Below are 24,675 nucleotides of genomic sequence, written 5' to 3' on the forward strand. Positions count from 1 at the left end.
CTTATTTTCCAAAAGAAATAGTACAAGTAAACATAAAATTAATAAATATTTGTTTTAAAATTGAATGAATATATATATACTAGAGGCCCGGTGCACAAAAATTTGTGCACTCGGGGGGAAGGGGGGGTCCCTCAGCCTGGCCTGTGCCCTCTCGCAGTCTGGGACCCGTTGGGAGATAAGGCCCTGCTGGCTTAGGCCTGCTCCCGGGTGGCAGAGGGCAGGCCTAATCCCTAGGTGCAGCCCCTGGTTGGGCTCAGAGCAGGGCCGATTGGGGAGTTGGGGCGCCGCCCCCTGTCATGCACAGAGCAGGGCGGATTGGGAGGTTGCGATGCCACCCTCAGTCACACTCAGGGTAGGGCCGACTGGGGGTTGGGGCACTGCCCCCTGTCACACTCAAGGCAGGGTCGATGGGGAGGTTGTGGCGCCACCCCTTGTCACCCACAGAGCAGGGCCAATCCGGGGGTTGGCGCGCTGCCCCCTGTCACGCACAGATCAGGGCCCATCAGGGGGGTTGGGGCTCCTTACCCTGTCACGCACAGAGCAGGGTTGATCAGGGGGTTGAGGAGCTCCCCCCTGTCACGCACAGAGCAGGGCTCATCAGGGGGGTTGGGGAGCTCCCCCCTGTCACGCACAGAGCAGGGCCCATCAGGGGGTTGGGTAGCTCCCCCCTGTCACGCACAGAGCAGGGCCCATCAGGGGGTTGAGGAGCTCCCCTCTGTCACTCACAGAGTAGGGCCGATAGGGGAGTCGGGGCACCGCCCCCTGTCACATACAGAGCAGGGGGATCAGGGGGTTGGGGTGCCGCCCTCTATCACCCACAGAGCAGGGCCGATCAGGGGGTTGGTGCGCCGCCACTGTCACACTCAGGGCAGGGCTGATGGGGAGATTATGGCTCTACCCCATCACACACAGAGCAGGGCCCGTGAGGGGTGCGGGGTTGGGGCGCCGCCCTCTATCACCCACAGAGCAGGGCCAATCAGGGGGTTGGGGCGCCGCCGCTCTCACACTCAGGGCAGGGCCGATGGGGAAGTTATGGCTCTACCCTGTCACACACAGAGCAGGGCCAGTGGGGTGGGGGGGTTTGGGCGCCGCCCCGTCACACACAGAGCAGGGCCCGTGGGGAGGGGTTGAGGCGCCGCACCCTGTCACACACAGAGCTGCAGGGTGATCAAGGGGTTGGGGAGCTCCCCCCTATCAGGCACAGAGCAGGGCCAATCAGGGGGTTGGGGCGCCTTCCCCTGTCACGAACAGAGCAGGGCTGATAGGGAGGTTGTGGCCCCGCCCCCTGTCACACACAGAGCTGCAAGGCGATCAGGGGGTTTGGGCGCTAACCCCTGTCATGCTCATCCCGGTGCCGGGAGGCCTCTCAGCTCCGCTTATCCCGGTGCTGGGAGGCATATTACCCTTTTACGATATAGAATAGAGGCCTGGTGCATGGGTGGGGGCTGGCTGGTTTGCCCTGAAGGGTGTCCTGGATCAGGGTGGGGGTCCCCACTGGGGTGCCTGGCCAGCCTGGATGAGGGGATGATGGTTGTTTGCAGCTGGTCACACACCCTTCAGGGTGTGGGTCCCCACTGGGGTGCCTGGCCAGTCTGGGTGAGGGGCTGAGGGCTGTTTTCAGGCTGGGACTGAAGCTCCCAACTGCTTCGTTTTTTCTTTTTTTTTATTCTGGGCCAGCTTTAGCTCTGAGGCCTCATCTGCTGAAAGCAAGTATCTGGTTTGTTTAGGTTCTATAATCGAAACTCTGTATCAACTCCAGCTCTGAGATCCCAGCTGGATGAAAGCTGGTTTCTGGGGTTTTGTTTAGCTTCTATATTTGTTACAATGTTTCTTAAACTGCAAGCTCAGAGGCTGGCAAGGCAGGCGGGAACGTTGCAGTCCTCCGTCACTGAAGCAAGCAAGCCTCATGTTCAGTTTAAGCTGCCTGGCTGCCGGCCGGCATCTTGGCTGGCAGTTAATTTGCATATCACCCTGGTTAGCCAATGGGAAGGGTAGCGGTTGTACGCTAATTACCATCTTTCTCTTTTATTAGATAGGATGTGTGTGTGAGGTATATTCTCTTATTTTAGACCATTATAATCAAGGCTTAGTTAATCAATAATTGTAAATTGCCACATGCTTATAGCCACTGAGTCAGGAGGCATTATGCCATTATCTAGGGTGGGCCTGGCTGACACGCCCGGAGCCATGGGCCAAAGGGAATTGCACCCCACGCCTTCCCAGATCACTAGGATACGCAGCATGTTCAGTGTTCTAGGGTCATTGCACCTTAGGGTGAGAGGTATTGGGAATGAGAAATAAGTTAACCTTGAGTACTTTTTACTTGCACTTGTGAGTTTTTATGTATTAAGTGTTCAAGATTGCTCTATTTATAAACTTTACCCAAAGGAATAATACTCCATTATCAGCAAAGGAGTCAGAGGAGAAGAGTAGGAGCTCCCAGTATCGTAGAACTAGCACTTAGAGAAAAATTCTTTAAGGCGGGGATGGGGAACCGTATAAGGTGGGCAGTATAAGGCCCACGAAATCATTTGGCCTGGCCCTGCCCAGGCATTAGGGGTGAGTTTATTAAATGTTTGACCAAACAGAGCAGGCTAATGTTTAAGTTGATAATTTTGTGTGGCCCGAGAATGAGGTTATAAATATCCAAATGGCCCTTGGCAGAAAGAAGGTTCCCCACCCCTGCTTTAAGGTTTCTTTTAGTATTAAAAATCTGCCATCCCAAGTTCAGTTTAAAGCGATGCTGTTATAAATGGTAACAACACACACTTATGGGTTCATTATACCCTTATGGAAAGGGTATAATAACTCGCTCGGGCAAATACACGCTCTCTCTCACCTGTGACGGCATCCTCCAGCACACTGAAAATGTAGCCTTAGAATGTTCCTGGTCCATTCCTGGCAGTTTTGGGGGCTGTGGTTTTGAAGCAGTTCTTGGTGAGCATGCCGCGTTTCCTTATTTACATTAACAGTAGCTGTGTGTGTATTGGCATGGGGTCACATATCTACCCCGAACCAATTATGTTCATAAAAGGTGCAGTATACAGCAAAATAACGGTTAATCAGGAGACGGGTAATTACTGCTAATGAAGCTGTAGTAGACAACGTAATTTGTTGTGAGCAGTGTTTAATTTTATGGTATAGTTAAACCTGTGCGTTCCCAACACATCGGAGCAAATGCACTTTGTTCGCACTTTACATTCCACAAATCACCGTCACCTTGGGAAGCATCTCCCAGGGCGACCAGATCCTGCTGCCCAGCGCCACAGCCTTGACATTCCAGTTTCTGCTGAGGACTAAAAACGTCCTCTCCCTGGCCGTTCAGATTCTGTTGGTGTCCAACGTGGAGGAGGATAAAAACTCCAAAGCTTCTCACTTGGATTTGGTTCAAGTGTACCCACACGGTTTCCCTATATCCCGTATTCCACGTGTCCGTGTCCCGAGGCCGGCACAGCACCCTCTTGGGCATGCGGAGACCGCCATGGGACCCTCGGCAGGAGAGAGGACATCAGAGCCATTGTTCCATTGCCAAGGGCAGAACTGGGCTGTTGCAGCCATGGTTCCCTACCAGGTCCTTAGAGAAACCGGTAGTTAGTCTTTATAAAAATTCTGTCTGTGGCTATCATGCACAGCCCAGAACATTATCTCCTAACAAGAAAGCTCTTATCTATTCCTAAAGAAGAGCTAACATGGCTTTTAGGCAAATGTTAGCAAAAATTAGGTGGGGAATTCTAGCAAGAAAATCTGTGGTGTAGGTTACTCAGCCAGCCTGGATTTTCACTTGCCCAGGACTCTCTGGCAAAGGAAATTGAAGAAAAAGAGGAGCCACTTAATCTTGTATTTCTTATTAGTGGCAACTTAGGGTTCAGTTAGAGCCCTTCTTGGAGCACTTCGGTACTTGAATCCATCTGTATTGTGTGTGTTGTGCATGTTCCAAGCTTTGTACAGACAGTGTGCCCAAGGGGAATCCGTCTTCAGACAAACCCTCACCTATTCAAGATGTGGACAGATGAATCCTTGAAGTGCGTCTGCCTCAGCCCACGTGTTTTCAGTAGAGATACCTAAGGTGATGATGTGTGTTTGTGACTGTGAGTGTGTGTGCTTTTCCTCTCTGAATAGGTGACCGCCATTCAGGCCGAAGTGTCCCAGAAGCAGAAAGAGTGTGAGGCCGACTTGCTCAAGGCTGAGCCTGCTCTGGTGGCTGCAACAGCTGCACTCAACACACTCAACCGGGTAAGGATGATGCTTTTTGGATTCCTCAGAATAATTTAAAGTTTGTTTTTTTAAAATCCTCACCCGAGGACATGTTTATTGATTTGAGAGAGAGATGTGAGAGAGATTTCCTCTTTATTTTTGAACCGCGCAATGTTTATTTTCTTCTTTGTGCTTGTCTACATCTGCAGGTTTTCCTCTGAATATATTATTATTTACGCAGGCAGAAATAAATGTCACTTAGCTATAAAGCTGAGCGTATTTGTAAATGATGATGATGATGCGTGTAAATGCAGAGGGATCTTGGTTAGCCAGTTCTGTTCCTTTGCTCTTATTTTCCGTTCTTTGCATTCATTTCCCAAATAAATAGGCAGCTTATGGCAATGGCGCAGACTCGGGTTGAACATTTGATGAGTGTATTAGGCAGCTCACGAAAGACTATAGGAACTACTTGTTTTTTTAAAATCATGTGTCACGAGCCTACATGTGTTTCTTACAGGTACCAGTGCTCCTATTTGCCCTGATACTTGTAATTTATACCATTAATACCGCCTGCTGGGTAAATCAAGATTCTGCTAGGAGAGGAATAAGGAGTAGTGTACAGAATAGACAAAACCTGTATGGGCATCCTCCCAATCAAGAGCCACCCTAGTGTAACAGAAGATGGCTTTTATACACATGAAGCAGAAAATCACAGCTGAGAGACACTGAACTAAGGGACCATGTTTCTGAGGGGACGTGGTTAAAATGCAGATATGTTACATAGGTGGGATAGAACCCATGAATACCTTAAAACCCGTATGTTTATGAAATGTCCTGACTCAGTGACCAGGGTTCTGTAGGACTGGAATACCAGATGAACTGTTTTTCTTGGCAAAAAGGACAGTGATGTTTCCAGAGCATCAGGGAGGAAAGTGTGCAGGGAGAACTGAACTTCTTGGGGTCCCACGGTGCCCAGGGAGAACTGAACTTCTTGGGGTCCCACGGTGCCCAGGGAGAACTGAACTTCTTGGGGTCCCACGGTGCCCAGGGAGAACTGAACGTCTTGGGGTCTCAGGTGGAATTCCTGGGTGGGAGGCAGAGAACTGCCCCGCCGCGGCTGGTGTGGGAAGGAGAGGTCGGAGGCCGCAGATGGCCAGCTGGACAGCTCCCGGCGTTCTCCAGCCTCCCCTGGTCTCCACGGTGTCTGTGCTTTTCTCCAGGTCAATCTCACCGAGCTGAAAGCCTTTCCCAACCCTCCGAACGCGGTCACCAACGTGGCTGCGGCTGTGATGGTCCTCCTGGCTCCCCGGGGCAGGGTGCCAAAAGACCGGAGTTGGAAAGCCGCGAAAGTCTTCATGGGAAAGGTATCAGGCAGCCTGGCAGGATGAAAACCCCCGTTTCTGTGCTCAGGACTGTGGTTATACTTGCCAGCAAAAGAGGTTCCGATCCAAAGGAACCGTCTTCATGTTCGTGAGGGTAACCTGCTGTGTGTAAACACCTCCAACGTGGAGGTTAGCTTGGGGTCACAGCATCCCTAAGGCAACACCAGCAGCCATGGAGAGGTTGCTAATTATTTGCGAAATTGTGAGAGCAGCTAAGTGTAGGAGGAAGAAAATTACATGGATTTCTTAATGCTGAAAAAAAAAATGTTACTAATGTATCAGAAGGTGAAGCAAAGGGGCTTTGGGGGATGTGAATTTCTTTTTCAAAATGTGAGGGCCTCCTGTGTAGGGACTGAATATTTTACCCCAGGATGGAAGAGATTTTGAAAGTGTCCATTGCTAATTCTAACTCCATACACTAAAGACTGAAAAAGTCAAACAGTAGGATAAATGCGGCTTGCCAATTTTGCCTTTGTGACGCGAGCCCTAAAAGCCGATTTTAACTTTCGATCTTGGAATTTTCTCTGCAGCCAAAGTGGGTTTTTGCAGTAAGTCTTTTTGCTTTACAGGTTGATGATTTCTTGCAAGCGTTAATTAACTACGACAAAGAGCACATTCCAGAGAACTGTCTAAAAGTGGTGAATGAACAGTATTTGAAAGACCCGGAGTTCAATCCCAGCCTGATTCGGACCAAATCTTTTGCAGCAGCGGGCCTCTGTGCCTGGGTCATCAACATCATCAAGTTCTATGAGGTATTCGTCCCGGTCCGACGTGGAAGTCACAAAGGCCTGTCAATATCTTAACTACTTCCTAGGCCAGTAAAAAGATGTAATTTGGAAATTATCTAAGATAAAGTTCTAAGAATGAGACATGAAAGGGTCTGATTAAATAGAATTCTGTGCAGGAGGATACTTGAAATGTTGGAAGCTATCTTCCTCAGGGTAGAACAATTAGCTGCTTTAGATCAAATAGCAGCAATTAGATTTGATTAGATGAAAACATTAATTATATTTGTGTGAAAATGCTAATTTCATTTTGATTCGGAAAAAAAACTGAACTTCTGAATTCATGTTCAGTTAAACTTAATCCCTGCTCTCAAAGCAAAAATTCACACCCTCTAGTGTAGGCGTAGGTAGGGAGACGAGGAAATAGCCATTTTTTTGTTTTAGTATTTTAATGGCAAGTAGGTTTTTGCCTGTATAGGGTCTCATCTAAAGTTTGTGCTTTGGGCAATATGGAGAGAATGATCATGTCACGTATTCATTTATTTATCAACTACTGAGCATCTCCCAACTGTGTCCCTAGCGTTTTGCAGAGCACTGGGTGTAAAAAGGGCCAGTGCACAGCCCTTCACTCTCAAAAACCACCTCACTTTTGTCCCAGAAGGTTGTGTGTTATATTCAAAACTGGGATTACTGAGGAAATGCCGAGTGTAGTCAGTGACATTCCCAGAATGATTTTCATAAAACCAGGTTATGTCCTGGCTACGGAGGACCCGCCGGAACAGGGCCCTGTTGAGCTTTCTCTCTCGTGAGTGGAAGTCTATAGAGAAGGAGTTTAGGCAGATTGCCACTGACGTGCGGCCTCTCTCCGCAATACAACGCCTGACCCTGTGCGCTCCTGGCCCCGCAGGCGAAAAGACGAGTGTGCCGTTAGACTGTGGCTGCGCTCCTGTTGTTTTGCTATAAAACTTAATTTCCTTTCTCTCTCCCCAACAGGAGAAAAAAATTGATCTGCTAAATTCTCAAACGACCCATTCAAACACACACACACACACACACTTCAGGTTGCCAGGGACTTAGGAAAGAAAGTAAAAGCAGCGTGGCTACTATTGTGTGAGGCTGTCTCCCACTCTCTGGGTCCAGAGAACTCCCCGTAGTTACCTTCCACTCTAAAGTCAAGGCTTGCTCCCAGTTTCAACGACGTTCCTGCATACCGCAATTTCTCCTGATCGGAGGACTTGCTCCTAATTTTATGGCAAGCCAATTTTAGTGTATTCGTGGTATTTGACATACACAGCATTAACGCGAGTACTGGTGTCTCTGATGTCCAGAGTAAGTGCGTACGTAGTGGGCAAGCAGAGAGAACTTGGAAGGCTGTGTGGAGTTTAGCTCTGCCATGAGGGGGGCCCATTGCTAAGAAATAAGCGACCAGTCGCTGGTGAATTAGAGATTTTAATTGTAAAGCCTCCAGCAGAGGAAGGATCGAATGATTGCTTGTCGTCTTTGCGTGGTCATTACCTCATGAGTGAACCCCCACGTGCCATTTCAGGTCTACTGTGACGTGGAGCCCAAACGCCAAGCATTGGCCCAAGCGAACTTAGAATTGGCTGCAGCTACTGAAAAGCTGGACGCGCTCAGGAAAAAGCTTGTGGTGAGTACGCACGGTGACCCTGACGTCCCCAAGAGGGGGTCCCTCCCCGCTTAGGATCCTGCCTTCAGACAGGGCCACGAGTGATCCCTGCCACACGAAGCAAGTGCCATCTGTCGTTCTGTCTTCATCTGCATACTCCTTCCGTAGCTGCTCCTTATCGCCGAGTGCCAGACACTGAACCGGGAAAGTGGAAACCTTCATGGTCTGGGGGGGGGGGGGGGGGGTTAGCACATGTGATTGAAAGCAGGGACTCTGGAGCCAGGCTGCCTGGGTTTATATCCTGGTTCCACCATTGCTCGTTTCACACGTTAGGTAGCCTCGCTGAGCCTTGGTTTGCTCACCTGTGCAGTGGGGATTATAGTAGCACCCAGGTCTAGGGTAGGGTTGTAAGGATTAAATGAGAGTTATTCCTATTAAGAATATAGCACGGTATCTGGCACACAGTACAGACGTAGAGAGTATCAGCTGCAAAGATTATTAACATTCCTATTTTCACAAAGACATAACCAGTCCTTCTAAGTCCAGTGTTCTAAGTACACATGTGACCTCATACATACAATGCAACAGGAGCACCGAAACCGTACCCCGCCTGGAGAAATGAGAGTGAGTTTCGTAGTAAAGCTGTGCTTGACCTGGGCTTCGCGAGTCACCAGGATAACTGGGCCGGGAGAGGAATTCTTGGTGAAGAATAGAGAAAAGAGGGAAGAAGCAGTTGGTACATGGGAAGGCTCTTAGTTAATGACATGATCAAACCAGCTTTTCAGCAACGGAATGAAAGCCTGGGGAGAGAGGAGTCTAGAGGAGACAGACAAGTTCAGAGGCGCGGCCGCGAGTCCTGTTAGGGCCTCAGGTAAGCAGAGCAGCCAGATGGAGAGCGCGAAACGGATGTGAGGCTGGCGGACGACGATTGGAGGCAGGTGGGGGGGGGGGTGCGGGAGATGCAGGACAGAGGTGATCCGCGTGAGATGCCTGACAAGACAGCACTCAGAGTGAGGAGGCTCTGTCACCCTGGCAACTTGGGGAGCCCTTGAGCTTCAGTCTAGTATCTGTGAAGTAATGATCATAACAGCTACCTCTCCAGGTGGGCACTGAGAACCCAGGTTTATCTCTGGGGAATCATCTTTCCTTGTTGGATACACTCAGGTGGGGCTTTTTGCAGGGGTGCCCTTTGCTTTGCTAGCTGAAGTCTAGATGTATCATCCAAGCTTCGCCAATTTGACCCTCCATCTCTAAAACTGAGTCATGAGCAAAAGAATAGAAAGAGGTAAAATAGAGGTCATGCCTGGGATGGTGCCAGGTGAGACTTTCAGGTTCTTCCTGCTCCAGCACTCAGCTCCAGGGTGTCTGCATGTGGTTCTCTGCCTTTCCTTCGCTCCTCACAGCCCCCCCCCTTTTCTTTCCAGTAAATTCCCTTTAGCTAAAATTAGCTGACACTGTTATTTCCCATCTCAGAATCCTGATGTCTCAAAGTGCTGTTTGATGTATCAAAATGCTGTTGTTGCACAGTCCACAGCCATACGTGGTAGTCCCCACTCTCTTTGTGCAGCAAACCCACGTGTTGGATGTTCTGGGGTCAGACCTGGGGTTTGAGAGAGAAGCCTGGCTCAGGAACGCAGATTTGGGATCATGGTGTGAAGATCACACGTATACATTGTCAGTGGTCTGAAGGGACTCCATCATTAACACCCTTCCCCCTCGTCATGGAGAACGAAAGGACGATCCTTATTTAAAAAGAGGATAAGGCTTAGGTACAAGAGAGAGGGGACGGTGCACCCAGGGTGTGTTTGAGCCTGCAGGGCACATCCACACGCCGTCGCTGGCTGCCCTCTGCCCAGGGCGGGAGGCAGGCGCGAAGGCCGCCTGGCGAGCTGGCGGTCTGTGGTGGCACTCCTTCCCTAACACGTCCGCGAAAGGGGCAAAGGATGGGCAGAGGTTTGTTTCACGTGCTGCAGGTAATGGGTGGTTTAATTTTTCTCCAATTGCAGTACATTTTGGGTGTGTTTTGCTTCCTTGTCTTCTAATTCACTTATTCAGTCCTCCGCTTCTCCTAGTCTACTGTTGATACTTTCAATGGTGTTTTTTATTGCAGCTATATCACTCTTCATTTCTTCTTGGGTCTTACTTAAGTTGTTGATTTTTTCATCTGTTTCTTCTAGCTTCTTCCATATGTTATTGATTTTTTCATCTGTTTCTTCTTGCTTCTTGCAGAAGTTGTTGATTTTTTCCTCCATCCGGTTTATGCACTCTAGGACCCTTATTCTGAATTCTTTTTCTGTCATGTTGCATGCCTCTGTATTACTTAGCTGCTTTTCTGGAGAGTCCTTCTCTTTCCTTTGGGGGTTGCTTTGTCTACCCATGTTTGATCTCACTGACATATCTAGACATTGAGTCGTTCAGTGGCTGCTCCCTGGGTGGCAGTGGCTCCTTGGGCTGTGGTTGCTCCTCGGGCGGTTGTGGTAGCAGCTGCTCCTCAGTTGGCAGCAGCTCCTCTGGTGGGTGCTGTTCACAGCTGTGGTGGCTCTTCTGGCTGGTGGGGGGAGGCTTCACGTACAGCTGCTGTTCCTCAGACAGAGGGTGTGGTGCTCAGGAGGCTGCTGTTGCTTGGGTCTGCTGCATTGATTTAAAGGCACAAAATACAACACAACAAGGCACCACGTACCAGGCACTAAACACAAATATATTCACGATATTAATAACCCCAAATAAAGGTGACCACCCAAATTAAGAGAATTAGGGGATAAGGAAGAAAGAAGAGAAAAAGATAAAAGAGAAAAAAGAAAAGAAAAGTAGGGAAGAAAAAAAGGAGTGCAAAAATGAAATTGGGAAAAAGGAGGGGGAAAGAAAAGAGAAAAAAAAAGAGAAAAGGAAAAAAAAGAGTGAAAAGAGAGAATGAAGTAGAAGAGGGGAAGAGACTATGTAGATGAGGAGAAAACTCCTATAGAACCTCCACTAATCCCAACAAATTCCAGCAAAAGCTCCCTGGAGGTGAATGCAAACTAGAAACAACCAATAATATCAAGAGCACTTTACAAAATGGTAAAATGGTAGCAGTAATAATACTGGTTAAAAATAAAAATGTAGAAATTAAAAGGGTAAAATCAGGTGATGGAAAAAGAAGAAAAAAAATTGGTTTCTTAGTTAAAAGGTGAAAAAAGAAAAAAAAATGAAGAAAAAAAAATTTGCAGTAGTGAAGGTCCTTCGGTTCTTCTACTCGTCAGTCTGGCTCGCCTTAGTCCTGTCAGGTATTCAGGAGAGTGTTGAATTTCCCTGCGATACACTGTTCCTCCGTGTTGTAAACCACAGTCCTGATTTTAAAGCAGGCCATATTTGTTTCCCAGGCTGCCTTAATTTGTATTTAGCTAAGAGTCAGTTTGTGGCTCAGCCTCTGGGTGGCAGTGTTTCTGGATTGGCCTCCGAGGCTATAGGGCCTCTCTGTCCAGTAGCTTGGGTTTATCGTTTCTATTGCACTTAAAACTGGTTTGGGGAAGTCCACTGCCCAGAGCTGGTTCCTTAATAGTTACCCGCTCTGTGTTGTTGCTGGGATTGAAAATCCCTCTATAGGCCAGACGCTATTAACTCCCAGGGATTGATCAGATTATTTTAATCCTTGATCTCGTTCAGGGTGGAATCTGGGTGTGGCTGTGCTCCTTGCCTGGGGGCTAGGTGGGGGAGTCCCACCCTCCGGAGAGAATGGCTGCCCGGATCCTGGGCCCAGGGGTGTCCCAGCACTCAATTCACTGCCACCTCTCCCGGTCCCCCCTCTCTCCTCAGTCTCTCCCCAGATTCCACTCGTCCGCACCTTCTCCCTCTCTTCAGCACAGGTGAGTGTCTGTATCCGAAATGTCTTATGAACAGGATTCAGTGAAAACAAACAAACAAACGCCGGCCGCAGAAATGGGGAAGGCTTAGTTTCTGTAAACTCCTCTCTTACTGGCACTGCATGGTCTGGTCAGCTCTTCAGGCTGCCCCCTTTAGGCTCAGTCCTCCATGATCACAGAACCCAGATCTCAAATCCCCTGGTGCCAGGAATCCCACGGATCTCCTTCCCCCAGTCAGGGGCTGTGCCTGTCCCAAGGGACGCGGCTGTCTGCCATGCGGTCTCCCTCCGACCCTCTGGGCTCAGAGGTCTGGCAAACTTTCCTGCCCAAATCCCTGGTTTCTTTTTACCTTTCCAGGGGAGTTCTGCCCTTCCCGGCTGCACGCCGTCTCACCAGCTGAGTAATTTTGCCAATTCGGGGTGGGTGTTATTAGTTTCAGCTGCTCACTCCATTTGCTCCGGGACACGACCTGGGACGTGTCTGCCTATATCGCCGCCATCTTCAGATTCCTCTAATATCAGCATTTTTTCGGTAATGGGTGGTTTAAGGTGATTATAATATTTCATCATGAATATCTAGAAATGGCTCAGAAGTTCATTTTGGTTCTTATTCAGGATCTGGATCGAAATCTGAGCCGACTCACAGCTTCGTTTGAAAAGGCAATAGCTGAGAAGGTTCGGTGCCAGGAAGAGGTGAACCAGACAAACAAAACCATTGAACTGGCCAACAAACTTGTCAAGGAACTGGAGGCAAGTTCACCTTTCCTTCCCAGATTCTACCTAAAATATGCAGATCGGCTCTATGGATCTTGTCTTTATTTGCTGTCGGTAATAACTAAGTAGATGTGGAATCAACCATGGAGGAGAATATCTTATCATCTTTCATACTGGAGTCTGACTTACCCACAGTAAGAAGTGACGATTCTCTGTATTTTTTAGTAGATAGCCATGAACTCAGTGGTTTTTCTGAATATGTTATAAATGCAGGCCGGCTGCTAGGTAACGGTGCCATTGAACTGTTGTCTGAGTCATTTAATATACATTTACAATTGAATTCTACCATCAGAACATTACTTCAAATTAAGCCTGTGTCATCTTCTCTGTGGCATCCTTTTAGAGATGACTGATGTGCTAATTCTAAAAGTAGATAGGATGATTGCCCAAGTCGGTGAATACACTAAAAACCCACCCAATTGTGTACTTTAAAGGATGAATTTCATGTCTGAATTCAATCTTAATACAACTATTATTTTTATTTAAGGACTTCCCAAAAGTATACAACTGCACTATTAGAACTGTATTTAGCTGACAGTAACAGAAAAGTTGGTTTATAGTGGCTTAATCAAATGGAAGTTAATTGTTTTACATATCACAGAAAATTCCAGAGGGCAGGCATTGTCAGTGTTGACTCCGGTAATTAGCAACCAGACGCCTAATCTCTGTACCCTCTGCTTCTCCACGCTTAGCAGGTGGTCGTTCACCCTCATGCATTTTGCATCATGGTCACAGAAGGCTGTTATACCTCAGATTCAGGTAGGAGAGAGAGTAATCTATCAGCTGAATTGGTCTCTCTCTTTTTAAAAAAATATATTTTATTGATTTTTTACAGAGAGGAAGTGAGAGGAATAGAGAGTTAGAAACATCGATGAGAGAGAAACATCGATTCAGCTGCCTCCTGCACACTCCCTACTGAGGATGTGCCCGCAACCAAGGTACATGCCCTTGACTGGAATCGAACCTGGGACCCTTCAGTCCACAGGCCAAGGCTCTATCCACTGAGCCAAACCGGTTAGGGCGAATTTGCCTCTTTTTTTAATCCTCACCCAAGAATATGTTTTTATTGATTTTAGAGAGAGAGAAAAAGGGAGAGAGAGATAAGGAAACATCGATGTGAGAGAGAAACATCCATTGGTTGCCTCCTGTAAGCACCCTGACTGGGGATCAAACCCAGAACCTTTTGGTGTACAGGATGATGCTCCAACCAACTGAGCACCCGGCCAGAGCTGAATTTTTGTCCGAAAAACTGAAGTTTTCCTAGGGATGTGTTTGGCAGACTTCCACTTAAGTTTCTCTAGCCAGAGCTAGATTGACCACAGGTAGCTGCAAAGAAGGCTGGGAAATAGGAAAATGGGGATATGGTGATTGGCTTAGCCAACCGCAGTTCATCACATGGGGCTGGACTCCTCACCACCCTATTCAAAATCAGGGTTCTCTTAGCAAGAAGGGAGAAATGTGTTAGGGTCAGTTGAACTGGGGGATATCCTAATTATAATTATACAGGACTTTTTACTAGTAAAAATCTAATTTAAAAACAACAACAACACAACAAATTAAAGTCCATCACCCCTCATAGTTCATCCTGCAAAATCCACTCTCCGTTCCATCTCAAGAAGCCCAAGTCTGGTCTTCCAGTTGTTGGGGCCGAAATCTTTGGCATCCCCTTGGACTTTTTGCTCTTTCTCATGCCCCACACCCAACCCACAGCATACGCATTGTATTGGCTCTACCTTCAAAGCCCATGTAGAACCCCCGCATCCTCATCCCACTCGCCGCTCCGTGCTGGTCCAGGCCGCCAGCATCTCTGCCTTGGAGTACCGCCCTCGCTTCCACCATCATCCCTGAAGTCCTCTCCCTTCACTGCAGCTGAGTGATGTTTTAAAAAGTTAAGTTCATTCCTGTCACTGCTGTCTCACAATTCTCCAGTAACTAATTGTCTAACTCAAAGGGCAGTCCAAAGGCGCTCCCTGGCCTGCAAGGCCGTATATGACCTGGCTCTGGGATACCTCCTGTCCTCACACCGGCCACCTTCCCTCTCGCTCCAACTTCACCAGCCTTGCTCTTCCTACTTTGCGTCCTTTGCCTTTTTCCTCCACGTGGCTTACCTTTGGCCCCTGATGATGACATCACTGGCTCCCCAACTTCCTTCAGGCTCTGCTAAAAGTTCTCCTTATCACAGGGCTTTCTCTGCTCTCTCACCTGTCCCCCTGCGCACACCCCGCTCCATAACTCTTACTCTGCCTTATTTTTTTTCATAGCATTGATCAGCACATGACCTATACATTTACCCATGTACACATATAGGCACCTCAAGAATAGGAACCTCACCTGTTTTCTGCACGGCTTGATCCCGAGCATATAGCACAGTCCCTGGAATGTCATAGGCATCAGTAGATATTTGTCCCATGAATGGGTGAGCTTTGGGAGCCTCCTATATTAAAAAAAAAAAAATCTGGGGTCTTTTGAAGACTCATTTTTCTTAGGTCATTTGAGAAACTCCACCACTTCTGTTGGAGTTCACCACTTCTCCCATTTAACGTGGTGAGATTTAAGCAGTTTGAAGTGTTCACCACTTGTGAAGTATCTGAAGAAAAAAAAAATGTGCCATTTAATTAGACTGTTTTCCTGAGGTAGTTACAGACGTCTGAACGTTTTGTGGAGGGTGAAGCAGGCTCTACCCTGCATCTCTAACACACAGCACTGTCTCCAAAGGCTTAGTTACTCTTGAAGATTTAGATGGGGGAGGAAAAAGTTTGACCAGTATTAACTAGCAATATATATGTATATACGCACACATATGTATATATTTAAAGGATTAATCGAAGATGCCAGACCTTTTCCTTTGAGGATAAATTCTTTCTGACTAGAGCAGGAGACAGTTAACTTCTGAAAAGCATCAAGACTGATGATTTTGTCTATATAGCATTGACCTGGAAGCTCAGCCATTCAGACTAATAAATCAGGCAATTTATATTTAATCATTAACTAACTCCTGAGCTGAACAGCTGTTCAAAATTAGAAATTGGGTCACCCCAGCCAGGATGACATTACAGGCAATCTATAATGCATTAGAATAAAATTATAGTGATTTTTAACTGTCTAGAAATTTATTAGAGGACATGTTCCAACTCTTAAACCCTTGTTAGCCAGTGTCAGTAATGATTTATGTTGCGTGGGTGGTATAGTGAAATTATTGACGATTTCGGTAGCCAATAAGTCTCTGTTTAGTAAATCTTCAAACTTCAAAGCTGTTTTGGAGAATGAGGTAGGTGCACTTTATTGTTTAACATTTACTAACGAAAGACAACAAAGATGGAGGGAAGGCAAATGAGAGATTCCTCTTCAAAATTAATGGATCTATTATCAGCAGCTGAGGAGGGAAATGAATGAATTCTATAAAGAGGATAGAGAGCTGAAGTTCCTTGGTGTTTAATTGGTATAGCTAACTTGGGGTGACCTGTATTAAGCAAAGCAGGGAGACTATCTTAACACAGCTTTGAAAAACATTTGCAACTGTTCATTACATGATCTCAGCGCTGTGGGCATTATGATGGCTTTCAGGCAATTGGCATTCCAATCTATTCTGATATGTAGCATTTTTGTTTTCTGTGGTCTGTCTTTTTTTTTTTTTTTCCACAAAGAAAAAGCTAAATTCTGCAGGGATCTTCTTTGCTTGTGCTATCAAATTGCTGATTTTCTTTTCTAGGTCCTGTTAATTTGCATGAGCTTAGAATGTATTCGTTTTTAGCATGCATTGAAACAAAGTGAATTAGTGAACTACCCTGTAGTTTAATCAATCTGTAGATATTTACTGCCATTTTATTCAAATCCAATTTAAAGGGCTCCATACACTTAACCTGAAAATCAAATTTTAAATGGCCATCCAGCCAGCTATAAGGACTTCAACAGCATTCTTTGAGTGTATTGTCTTCAAGGCTAGTGAAGTTCTTTGATTTCCATGTTTTTACATGTGGTATAGATTCTGACACTGATCAAGTGATTTTGTTAGAAACTACCAGCACTTATTCTTCAATTAATAGGATTCAGGATAGGTTGTCATCTTCCTTTTTCTAAAATAAGCCAACAGCCAGTATGTTAAAGAAAAAAGAAAGTTGGCCTGGGGCAGTGTAGGGCCATGGCTGAAAAGCAGGAGATGTGGAAAGCAGCCGTGTTGCCATTAAGCATCCTAACATCACTCAGTCTTGGCCATAGCTTTTGATCCTCCACTCCCAGACGGACAGGAGTGTAACTGTCGTCAGCCTTTCCCGAAGGACCTCAATCACAGTGAAGGAGTTAGGGCATCTGAGGAGAAGATGTTACAGATCTCACGTCGTGTTGTAGTAACTCCACGGAAGAGAGTGTGAGAGCTCCTTCAGAATCATGGGCTTTAGACACGTGAACGATTGCAATAGTCATCCAACCAGTTCTGCTCTGCTCCTGCTAAGGACTGGACGTAGGCTTAACTTGTGCCCCAAGGCCATTACATTAAGCATTGGTTGAGTCGATGCTCACCCTGCAGTTACAACTGAGTAATTTCATCTTTCAGTCAGAGAAGATTCGCTGGGGTCAGTCTATACAATCCTTTGAAGCTCAAGAGAAGACCCTCTGCGGCGATGTTCTCCTGATGGCAGCCTTTGTGTCTTACGTCGGATCCTTCACGAAGCAGTATCGCCAGGAGCTGGTGGACTGCAAGTGGGTTCCCTTTCTTCAGCGAAAGGTAAGCTCAGCTCCTTACCTTGTCAGCATTTGGAAGCATCGCGTTGAAATTTCAGTAGTGAAAACAGTGCATATATACCAGGTGCTTTTGTACCTCTGCAGCAGTAACTGCCTGGGAATTCTGGTGTGAAGGAGATGTTCCTTGTGTGTTGCAGTGTTTCTTATTTTAATGATGGCCAAACAGAGAGATGAAAATTAATTATATAAACCAAACTGGTAACGGAAATAAAATTTGGATTATGATGTTATTGTATAAGTATGAAACCTTTTGTTTTCTTACTAATATGAGTTATTTGTTAACGTGTTATTGTGTTTTGTGTGGTTTTTTTTTTTTTTGCATGACTACTTTCAGATTAGAAGTATACCATTTTGTACATAAGTATAAAAATAGCTCAGTTTAAGCCCGGCCAGTGTGGCTCAATGGTTGAGTGTCAACCTATGAACCAGGAGGTCACAGTTCGATTCCCAGTCAGGGCACATGCCCGGGTTGTGGGCTCGATCTCCAGTGTGGGGCATACAGGTGACAGCCGATCAATGATTCTCTCTCATCATTGATGTTTCTCTCTCTCTCTCTCTCTCTCTCTCTCTCTCTCTCTCTCTCTCTCTCTCTTCCCCCCCTTCCTCTCTGAAGTCAATAAAAATATTGGTTTGTTTTTTTAAAAAAATAGCTCACCTCTCTCTAAAATCAATAAAAAACATATTCTTGGGTGAGAATAAAAATAAATACGGGGTGTTGACAGCTTTTGAGAACTTTATGTGATTCTAATATGCAGGCTGGGGTTGAGAGCCACGGCCCTGGGGGAGATGTGGGTTTTGGGTAAGACACACAGGTAGAGAGCAAGGGAGTTTGATCCAAATAGGACTAGGCAACTACAGGGCACCTGGGAAAGGTCTTCAGAAAGTGCAACAGTAGGGGCACGAGTGTGGAGCACGGGATAGGGAGAAAACCAAGTGACATGGTGGTAGCTGGAAAGGACGGGCAGTGGGCACACATGACCTTGTCCAAATTACATGTTATCCAAAATTGTTTCCCTCCAAAGAGTAGCCCGGAGGGCGGTGGTAGAAGGTGAGAATTTAAAGCCACACATCCTTGGCTAATAGGAAGATGCTCATTCTAAAAGATACCAATTTATTTGCATCTTTAAGGAAACTGCATCAAGTCAGATACCAAGGCTTAGTGTTCATATCACTAAGAGACAGAGTTTACTTCTAAATTAACATTGTCGTCAGGAACAGTAAGAATATTGTGCTACTTTTTCTATATTGATATCAAATTGCATCCTAGCTTAGTGTGGGGATTTCCCCAGCATTTAGTTTACTGGAGCTCTGTGGCCAACCAATAAGTCAAACTCCGACTGCTGCTCTGGCCTCCCCTGCCTACTCCCAGTTGGGTTCTTCCTGTAATCTCTTACGGAGTCATGTTGCCATCAAGCCTGGGGACCAGCTCCTTTTCCATCTTGCCCACTTTGGCGTCTCCAGACAGTGTTTTATGGGCAGGAGGTGCTCAGTAAATGCTTGGTGATTGATGACACAACGAATAAATTACTTCCCACGATCTTGTTAAATTTTGGTAAAATTGGTCCATTTTTATAAAGAATGACCCCTATTCTTTAAAACGGATTTCTCTCTCTCTCTCTCTCTCTCTCTCTCTCTCTCTCTCTCTCTCTCTCTCTCTCTCCCCCCCCCCCCCCCCCCCCATTGCAGTGCTTTCCGCAATCACAGTGTAGGCAGAGGAGAGACTGTAATCTAAGTTCCTGGTAATGGACTGAATGCATCCCATGAACCCATCCCAGAAGGAGATGTCATCTCCTTGTGGTGTTGGCCTGTAGTAAAAGATGAAATGTCTGAGCAAGATGTCCCGCCTTAGCATGGCTTACGTGGGCCGATCCCGCCAGTGAGCAAATACATTTCTGTTATCGACTGTACTTCCTGGTGTCTAAGGTCACACTCATCTTGTTGGAGTAGCTGTAGATGTATGTAGAGGGCAAAGTCCCTTGAGGTCAGATAGAGGCAGTCATAAAGCAGATATTGACAGAATCCAAGAGGTAAAATACTGGGTTTATGGGCTCAAATTGTATTTCATGGTGAGAGTTTCATGGCTTCTCAGAGTCCACAGAGAATTTGCATGTCTTCTCTTAGTTTGAGTCTCTTTCCTTGCCTGTCATCCTGAGTTTTTTGCTCTGCCCCACTATTTATGCGTTGTTTTTAACTCTGATTGTAAAGGTTTCCATTCCAATAACTGAAGGACGGGATTTGATTGCCATGTTGATGGACGATGCTACCATTGCCGCCTGGAATAACGAAGGCCTGCCCAGTGACAGAATGTCAATCGAAAACGCCACAATCCTAACACACTGTGAGCGCTGGCCCCTGCTGATAGATCCCCAGCAACAGGGAATTAAGTGGATCAAGAATAAGTATGGGACGGACCTGAAGGTCACACATTTGGGCCAGAAAGGGTATGTGAAGTCTGAGGGGCTGGCTTTCTGTTGAGCTGCTGTGAAATGGGTCTGATTTAAGTCCTGGCTTTTGTTAGACCTCGCTGCCACTTTGAAAATGTGATGGCCTGGTGGTACTTGTTGTCTGCCTGATCCTGTTTCATGTAAAGTCTTTCTATTGAAAAGCATTTATGTTGGGCCACACCCACTTACCTGAAGAGGAAATCAGATGGAAGGCTAGAGCAAGCCTTGCATTTGAGAGGAAAAATATGTCAATTTCCTGGAAATGTGATGTATTGTAATCCTTCTTTAGAGCATTTGGCATAACTCAGGAATTGTCAACTGTACCTACAGGCTTAATGATGTGTACTCTTTGCCTGTAGTAGGGTTTTAACACGGCTCTAAGTCCTACTATTGAATATGTGAAGATAATTTGATTTCTTAGTCAAGTATTATATGTCATTTATGAAAATTGAATCTACTCTGCGATTTTCTGTTATTGGGCCTGCTAATACTATCTGATAAGTGGAAAGCTCTCTTGTAGATAGCTGGTGTTCAGTTAATGTTGAATAATTTTGGACTTACTGATATTTTATTTGAGTCCTCCGTCATTGGAATGAAATAAGGAATATCTGCAACTGTGCAGATAAATGTCTTCCCTGCTCACCTGAATATTTGGAGAAAATAAATTTCGAAGGGGAGAGACTGTTTTTGAAGAATGGGAATGAAATAACATGATAGTTCACCATTTTACATGACTGAACCTAAAGATTTAAAAAATGAACATTTGATAAAACCACAGGACATTTGATAGAATTTGAATTTTTCTAATTAAAAAAGGTCCTATCAAATACATTTAAACTTATGATGTCTGGATAGTTTTATTTAATTCAACCATGATTATCATCAAAAGGAACTAATTTATGTGTGGGCTTATTAATTCAAACTATTGAATTTCACTTGAAAAATATAACTGAAATTTATCTCAAAACTGAAAGGTTCGGAGTGGGCCAGGGTCGCACACCTAGGACATGAGGGCATAATGTACCAAAAGAGATTTTTATTTCAGGCGCCTGGGTGCAGGTGGGCTGAGTCCGACAAAGGCATCAGCGGAGACTGGGGGGGGAGAGAAGTTTTTATTCATCCTTGCTGCCTGCAAGCCGTTCTGCTGCTGTAAGGGCCTGGCCCATCCTTGGCTCCTCCCGATGCCAGGTGGCTAGTGGTTACCTCAGCTATGCCGTGACCAAGGCTGCAAGCTTTCTGCAAGACATCTGCTAAGCACAATAAGTTTTCTCCGCCCGTTTTACTCTCTTCAACCCCTTCAAAAACCTAATCTTTAATTTCCGTGTCATCTAGTTAAGGAAGAATACTACTTTATGAAATAGCTTTCTCTAATTTGTCCCATTTAAATTGGGACAAAAATATAACTCAATAGAAATAATTTTGAAGGTTTTCCCTGTGCTTACTCACATTTTGTTGTCTCCATCCTGACGAATGTGAAGGTTTTTGAATGCCATTGAAACGGCTCTGGCCTTCGGAGATGTCATCCTAATTGAAAACCTCGAGGAAACGGTAGATCCAGTCCTTGACCCACTGCTGGGCAGGAACACGATTAGAAAAGGAAAGTAAGTATTGCTGAGTTTTTAACATATAGTTTGTGTTACGTATGAGTTTGATCCATCAGCTTCTATGTCTTAGCCTCATAACCAGGCATAATCTATTGGATTCTTCTTGGTGATGTCTCTGACTTTTCGGGGAACCTACATTCCAAGACCAAAGCCACCTCAGTATGATCCAGACTTTTGGACTGTGTGTCTGCTGGATCAGATTCTTGCTGCCCAGTTCCTGACTTACAGACAAGAACTGCATTGCCACATGTCTGCGAATAGTTGCTCCTTTATGAATGTATACCAATGTTCCTCTAACTTCAGTACTTTGCAAAACTACCTTTTTTTGCCTGAACTGCAAATCCCTTATCTCCTTATTTACTAAATATTTCCTTTAAACCAATTTAAAATCTGCCGGGGTCCAACCCCAGCAGGTCCAGGGGTCCCCAAAGGCGTGGATGGAGTCGGCGAAGAAGGAATGACACGGAGACAGCGTTCAGTTGATCAGCAGCCTAGCCAGGATCTCCAGCCAGGATCTCCAGCGAAGTTCTGGTCTGGATCTCCAGAGAGGTTCTGCTTCGGATCTCCAGCCAGGTTCTGTAGCCATGTTCCCTCGCTAGGTTCTCCAGCCAGGTTCTGTCCAGGTTCTCCAGCCAGGTTCAGTCACCAGGTTCTAGTCAGGTTCTCTTGGCAATTTCTGTAGTCAGGTTCAGTCCAGGATCTTTTGCCATGTTCTCTCCAGCGAAGTCCTTCTGTCTCTAGAGAACGTTCTGTGTAGGTTCTGTGCCTAGGTTCTGTCTCTCTTGGTCCTGTCTTCTAAGTCCTGTCTCCTAAGTTCTGTGTCTTGCTGTCTAGTTACATCTGTATTTATACCAGTTGATTCAATCCTATCAATCTCTATTACAAAGGTTAGGGAGTTTCTTATCTCCATTCCAGGGAGTAAAGATTATGTAGCTTAAGCATGATTGTTCATAGTTAAAGTGATTAATTACCCGCCTGGCACTTAGTTGAGGGGTTTTATTCCCTCCCTAACTTCAGGGGAAAATCCCTACCTGGGGATTCAACCTTTCTCGGAGAGGTGACCTTGGTTAAAACATAGCGCCAAGAAGGTGAGCAAACATATTAAGAACCGTATGCCATATATGCCAGGTCCCTTGAAACAGCAAGGATGGACCGGCTCCCGGCAAATATCCACTCACTATTTTTTTTACCTTTAACCTCATTGCAAGTAATAGCATCCACAAAATTATGGGTTTACGGTGCTAGCTCTATTTTTTTTTCTAATATACTTAAAATATAACCATTAAAAGAAAGAATTCATTAATGGGTACCTAAAATCATCCCCAACATTTCACAGAGATGGACTACCAAAACGTGGGAATAGCCCTAGCCGGTTTGGCTCAGTGGATTGAGCATCAGCCTGCACACTGAAGGGTTCTGGGTTCGATTCCCATCAAGGGCATGTGCCTTGGTTACAGGCTCCTCCCCAGCCCGGGCCCTGATCAGGGTGCAACATGCTGGAGGCCACCAATCGATGTGTTTCTCTCACATCGCTATTTCTCTCTGTCTTTCCCTCTCTCTCTCACTCTCTCTAAAAATCAATGGAAAAATATCCTCAGGTGAGGATTAAAAAAATACATTCAAAAAGTGGGAATACCCCCATGTGACATTCTAAATGCTGCCATTCCCCCCTGGGCCACCCCACTCTCTAGGACATTCTTCCGGGGCAGTGACACCATTTCCAAGGACTCACCAGGTCGTTTTCGGTAAGTGTGTGAAAGGTCAGAGGTCGCAGTTAGGTCTCCAAGGCCCGCGTGGCCTCAGGGGATGTCAGGAGGTCATAGCATCCCGAAGCTTTTTGTGCCTCTTCACTCAAGAACCAATATCGACTAGACTTATCTCACTGCATTCCTCCCTCCCTCCTGCCCCCCCCTCTTCTCTACAGAAGAGTAATTTCAGAACTTCCCCAACCCCCTTCTTCTTTGACACCCACTCTCTCAAAGGTATCTGTCTCCTTTTTCATCACTAGATTATTCCTGTCAATTTTAAGTGGAAATAGGCCTGCTTAAAGGTGACTAACTTCTATTTTTTAAATAGACTCTAACCAGTGAGTATAGAATATATTATACATCTCACCCAGTAAATCCATTTACAGTGACTGACAACTTATAATTGTTTAATAAACCAGAATTTACCCAGACTTACATTTAGAACAGTCTAATAAGCCACTTAACAAACTGCAACTGTAACATAAATATAATTGCAGCTGTGTCTGATGTGTTAAAAATATAGTGTAATATCTTGAATGTCACTAAAGTGAAATCCTTGTTATTAAGGTTCTGACTCTGATATGAAGACCTAACATTTTTTGTCAGTAAGATACATATTCTCTAGCTTTAACTTGGACTTCCAGTAACACAATTTAGGTGTAAGAAAGTCGGTGACAATCTTTCTCTGTCTCTCTCTCTCTCTCTCTTCCTGAATATGTATAATCTTTTAGGCTTTATAGAGTTGATCATGTCATTCCAGAATTTTTTAAAAGGTTAAAAGAATTTAAAATGATATGAAAGAATATTAAAAACTCTGATTATTGTATGCAGTTATTACCTTAACAGTCCTAGCTCCCGAACTCTTATGTGAGGAAACAAGCACTTGTATGAGGGTAAATTTCAGATCTGTAGCTTCAGTGTTTTCCACTTCCCTCTCCCATGCAGATGTTTTCAGAGTATCTTTATCCAGAGAATCTGAGTGCTAATGATGCTTACATATTCTGCCAGCCACTGAATAAACCTCTCTGGGCACGGCTGTATGCCAGCCACTGTATAAACTGTGGTGAGGTATAGATCTTGCCATGGAAGAAGCTACATTTCCCCAGGGAAAGACAGACCTATACACAACAAAAGGAATACAGAGCCATTGGTGAGATGATCACATGGCAGGGAGTTGTCGGTTCTATAGTGGAGACTTGGAAAGGCCACATTGTTTTCCAGAGTGTTGACACAGGTTCCTGTGCTCGTCTGTAGTGCACAGGAGTGCGGAGTCTCTCAGGAAACTGAGGTAGGGACTTCCACCCTTCTGCTGTTTTTTATAATACAAAAAGAAATCGTATTTAATACCTATTAAATACTAGCCACCTTTTCCCAAGAGGAACTATTCCTACATCCTATTTTTTCCCCTCTTTTATTTTTGAATGGAAAAAAAAAATTACACTCAAAAATTTTTTCATAAAAGCTTTAAAAGTACTTTGGAATAAAGTTTGATATTTAAGTGATTGTATCCTTCTTATCTGAGAAGAAATATGCTTAAACAAAACAAATGCTCTCTTGGTCCCTCATGTAACTCTTTAAAAAGAGACTCCCTCGCTGGTGTTG

At 45.5% G+C, this 24,675-nt stretch overlaps 1 protein-coding gene across 1 annotated transcript in view; it reads left to right on the forward strand.

The window, feature by feature from the left end:
- DNAH11 (dynein axonemal heavy chain 11) overlaps positions 1 to 24,675 on the forward strand; it is a 206,544-nt gene that overhangs the window by 137,272 nt on the left and 44,597 nt on the right. Inside the window, exons 58-65 of the mRNA XM_059712528.1 lie at positions 4,120 to 4,233; positions 5,415 to 5,558; positions 6,146 to 6,328; positions 7,848 to 7,949; positions 12,382 to 12,520; positions 17,094 to 17,260; positions 19,483 to 19,718; positions 21,200 to 21,322. Of these exons, the coding sequence (XP_059568511.1) occupies positions 4,120 to 4,233; positions 5,415 to 5,558; positions 6,146 to 6,328; positions 7,848 to 7,949; positions 12,382 to 12,520; positions 17,094 to 17,260; positions 19,483 to 19,718; positions 21,200 to 21,322 (1,208 nt within the window). The remainder of the gene's footprint in view (positions 1 to 4,119; positions 4,234 to 5,414; positions 5,559 to 6,145; positions 6,329 to 7,847; positions 7,950 to 12,381; positions 12,521 to 17,093; positions 17,261 to 19,482; positions 19,719 to 21,199; positions 21,323 to 24,675) is intronic.

Source organism: Myotis daubentonii, chromosome 10 (genome assembly GCF_963259705.1).
Source record: "Myotis daubentonii chromosome 10, mMyoDau2.1, whole genome shotgun sequence".
Classification (NCBI taxonomy): domain Eukaryota; kingdom Metazoa; phylum Chordata; class Mammalia; order Chiroptera; family Vespertilionidae; genus Myotis; species Myotis daubentonii.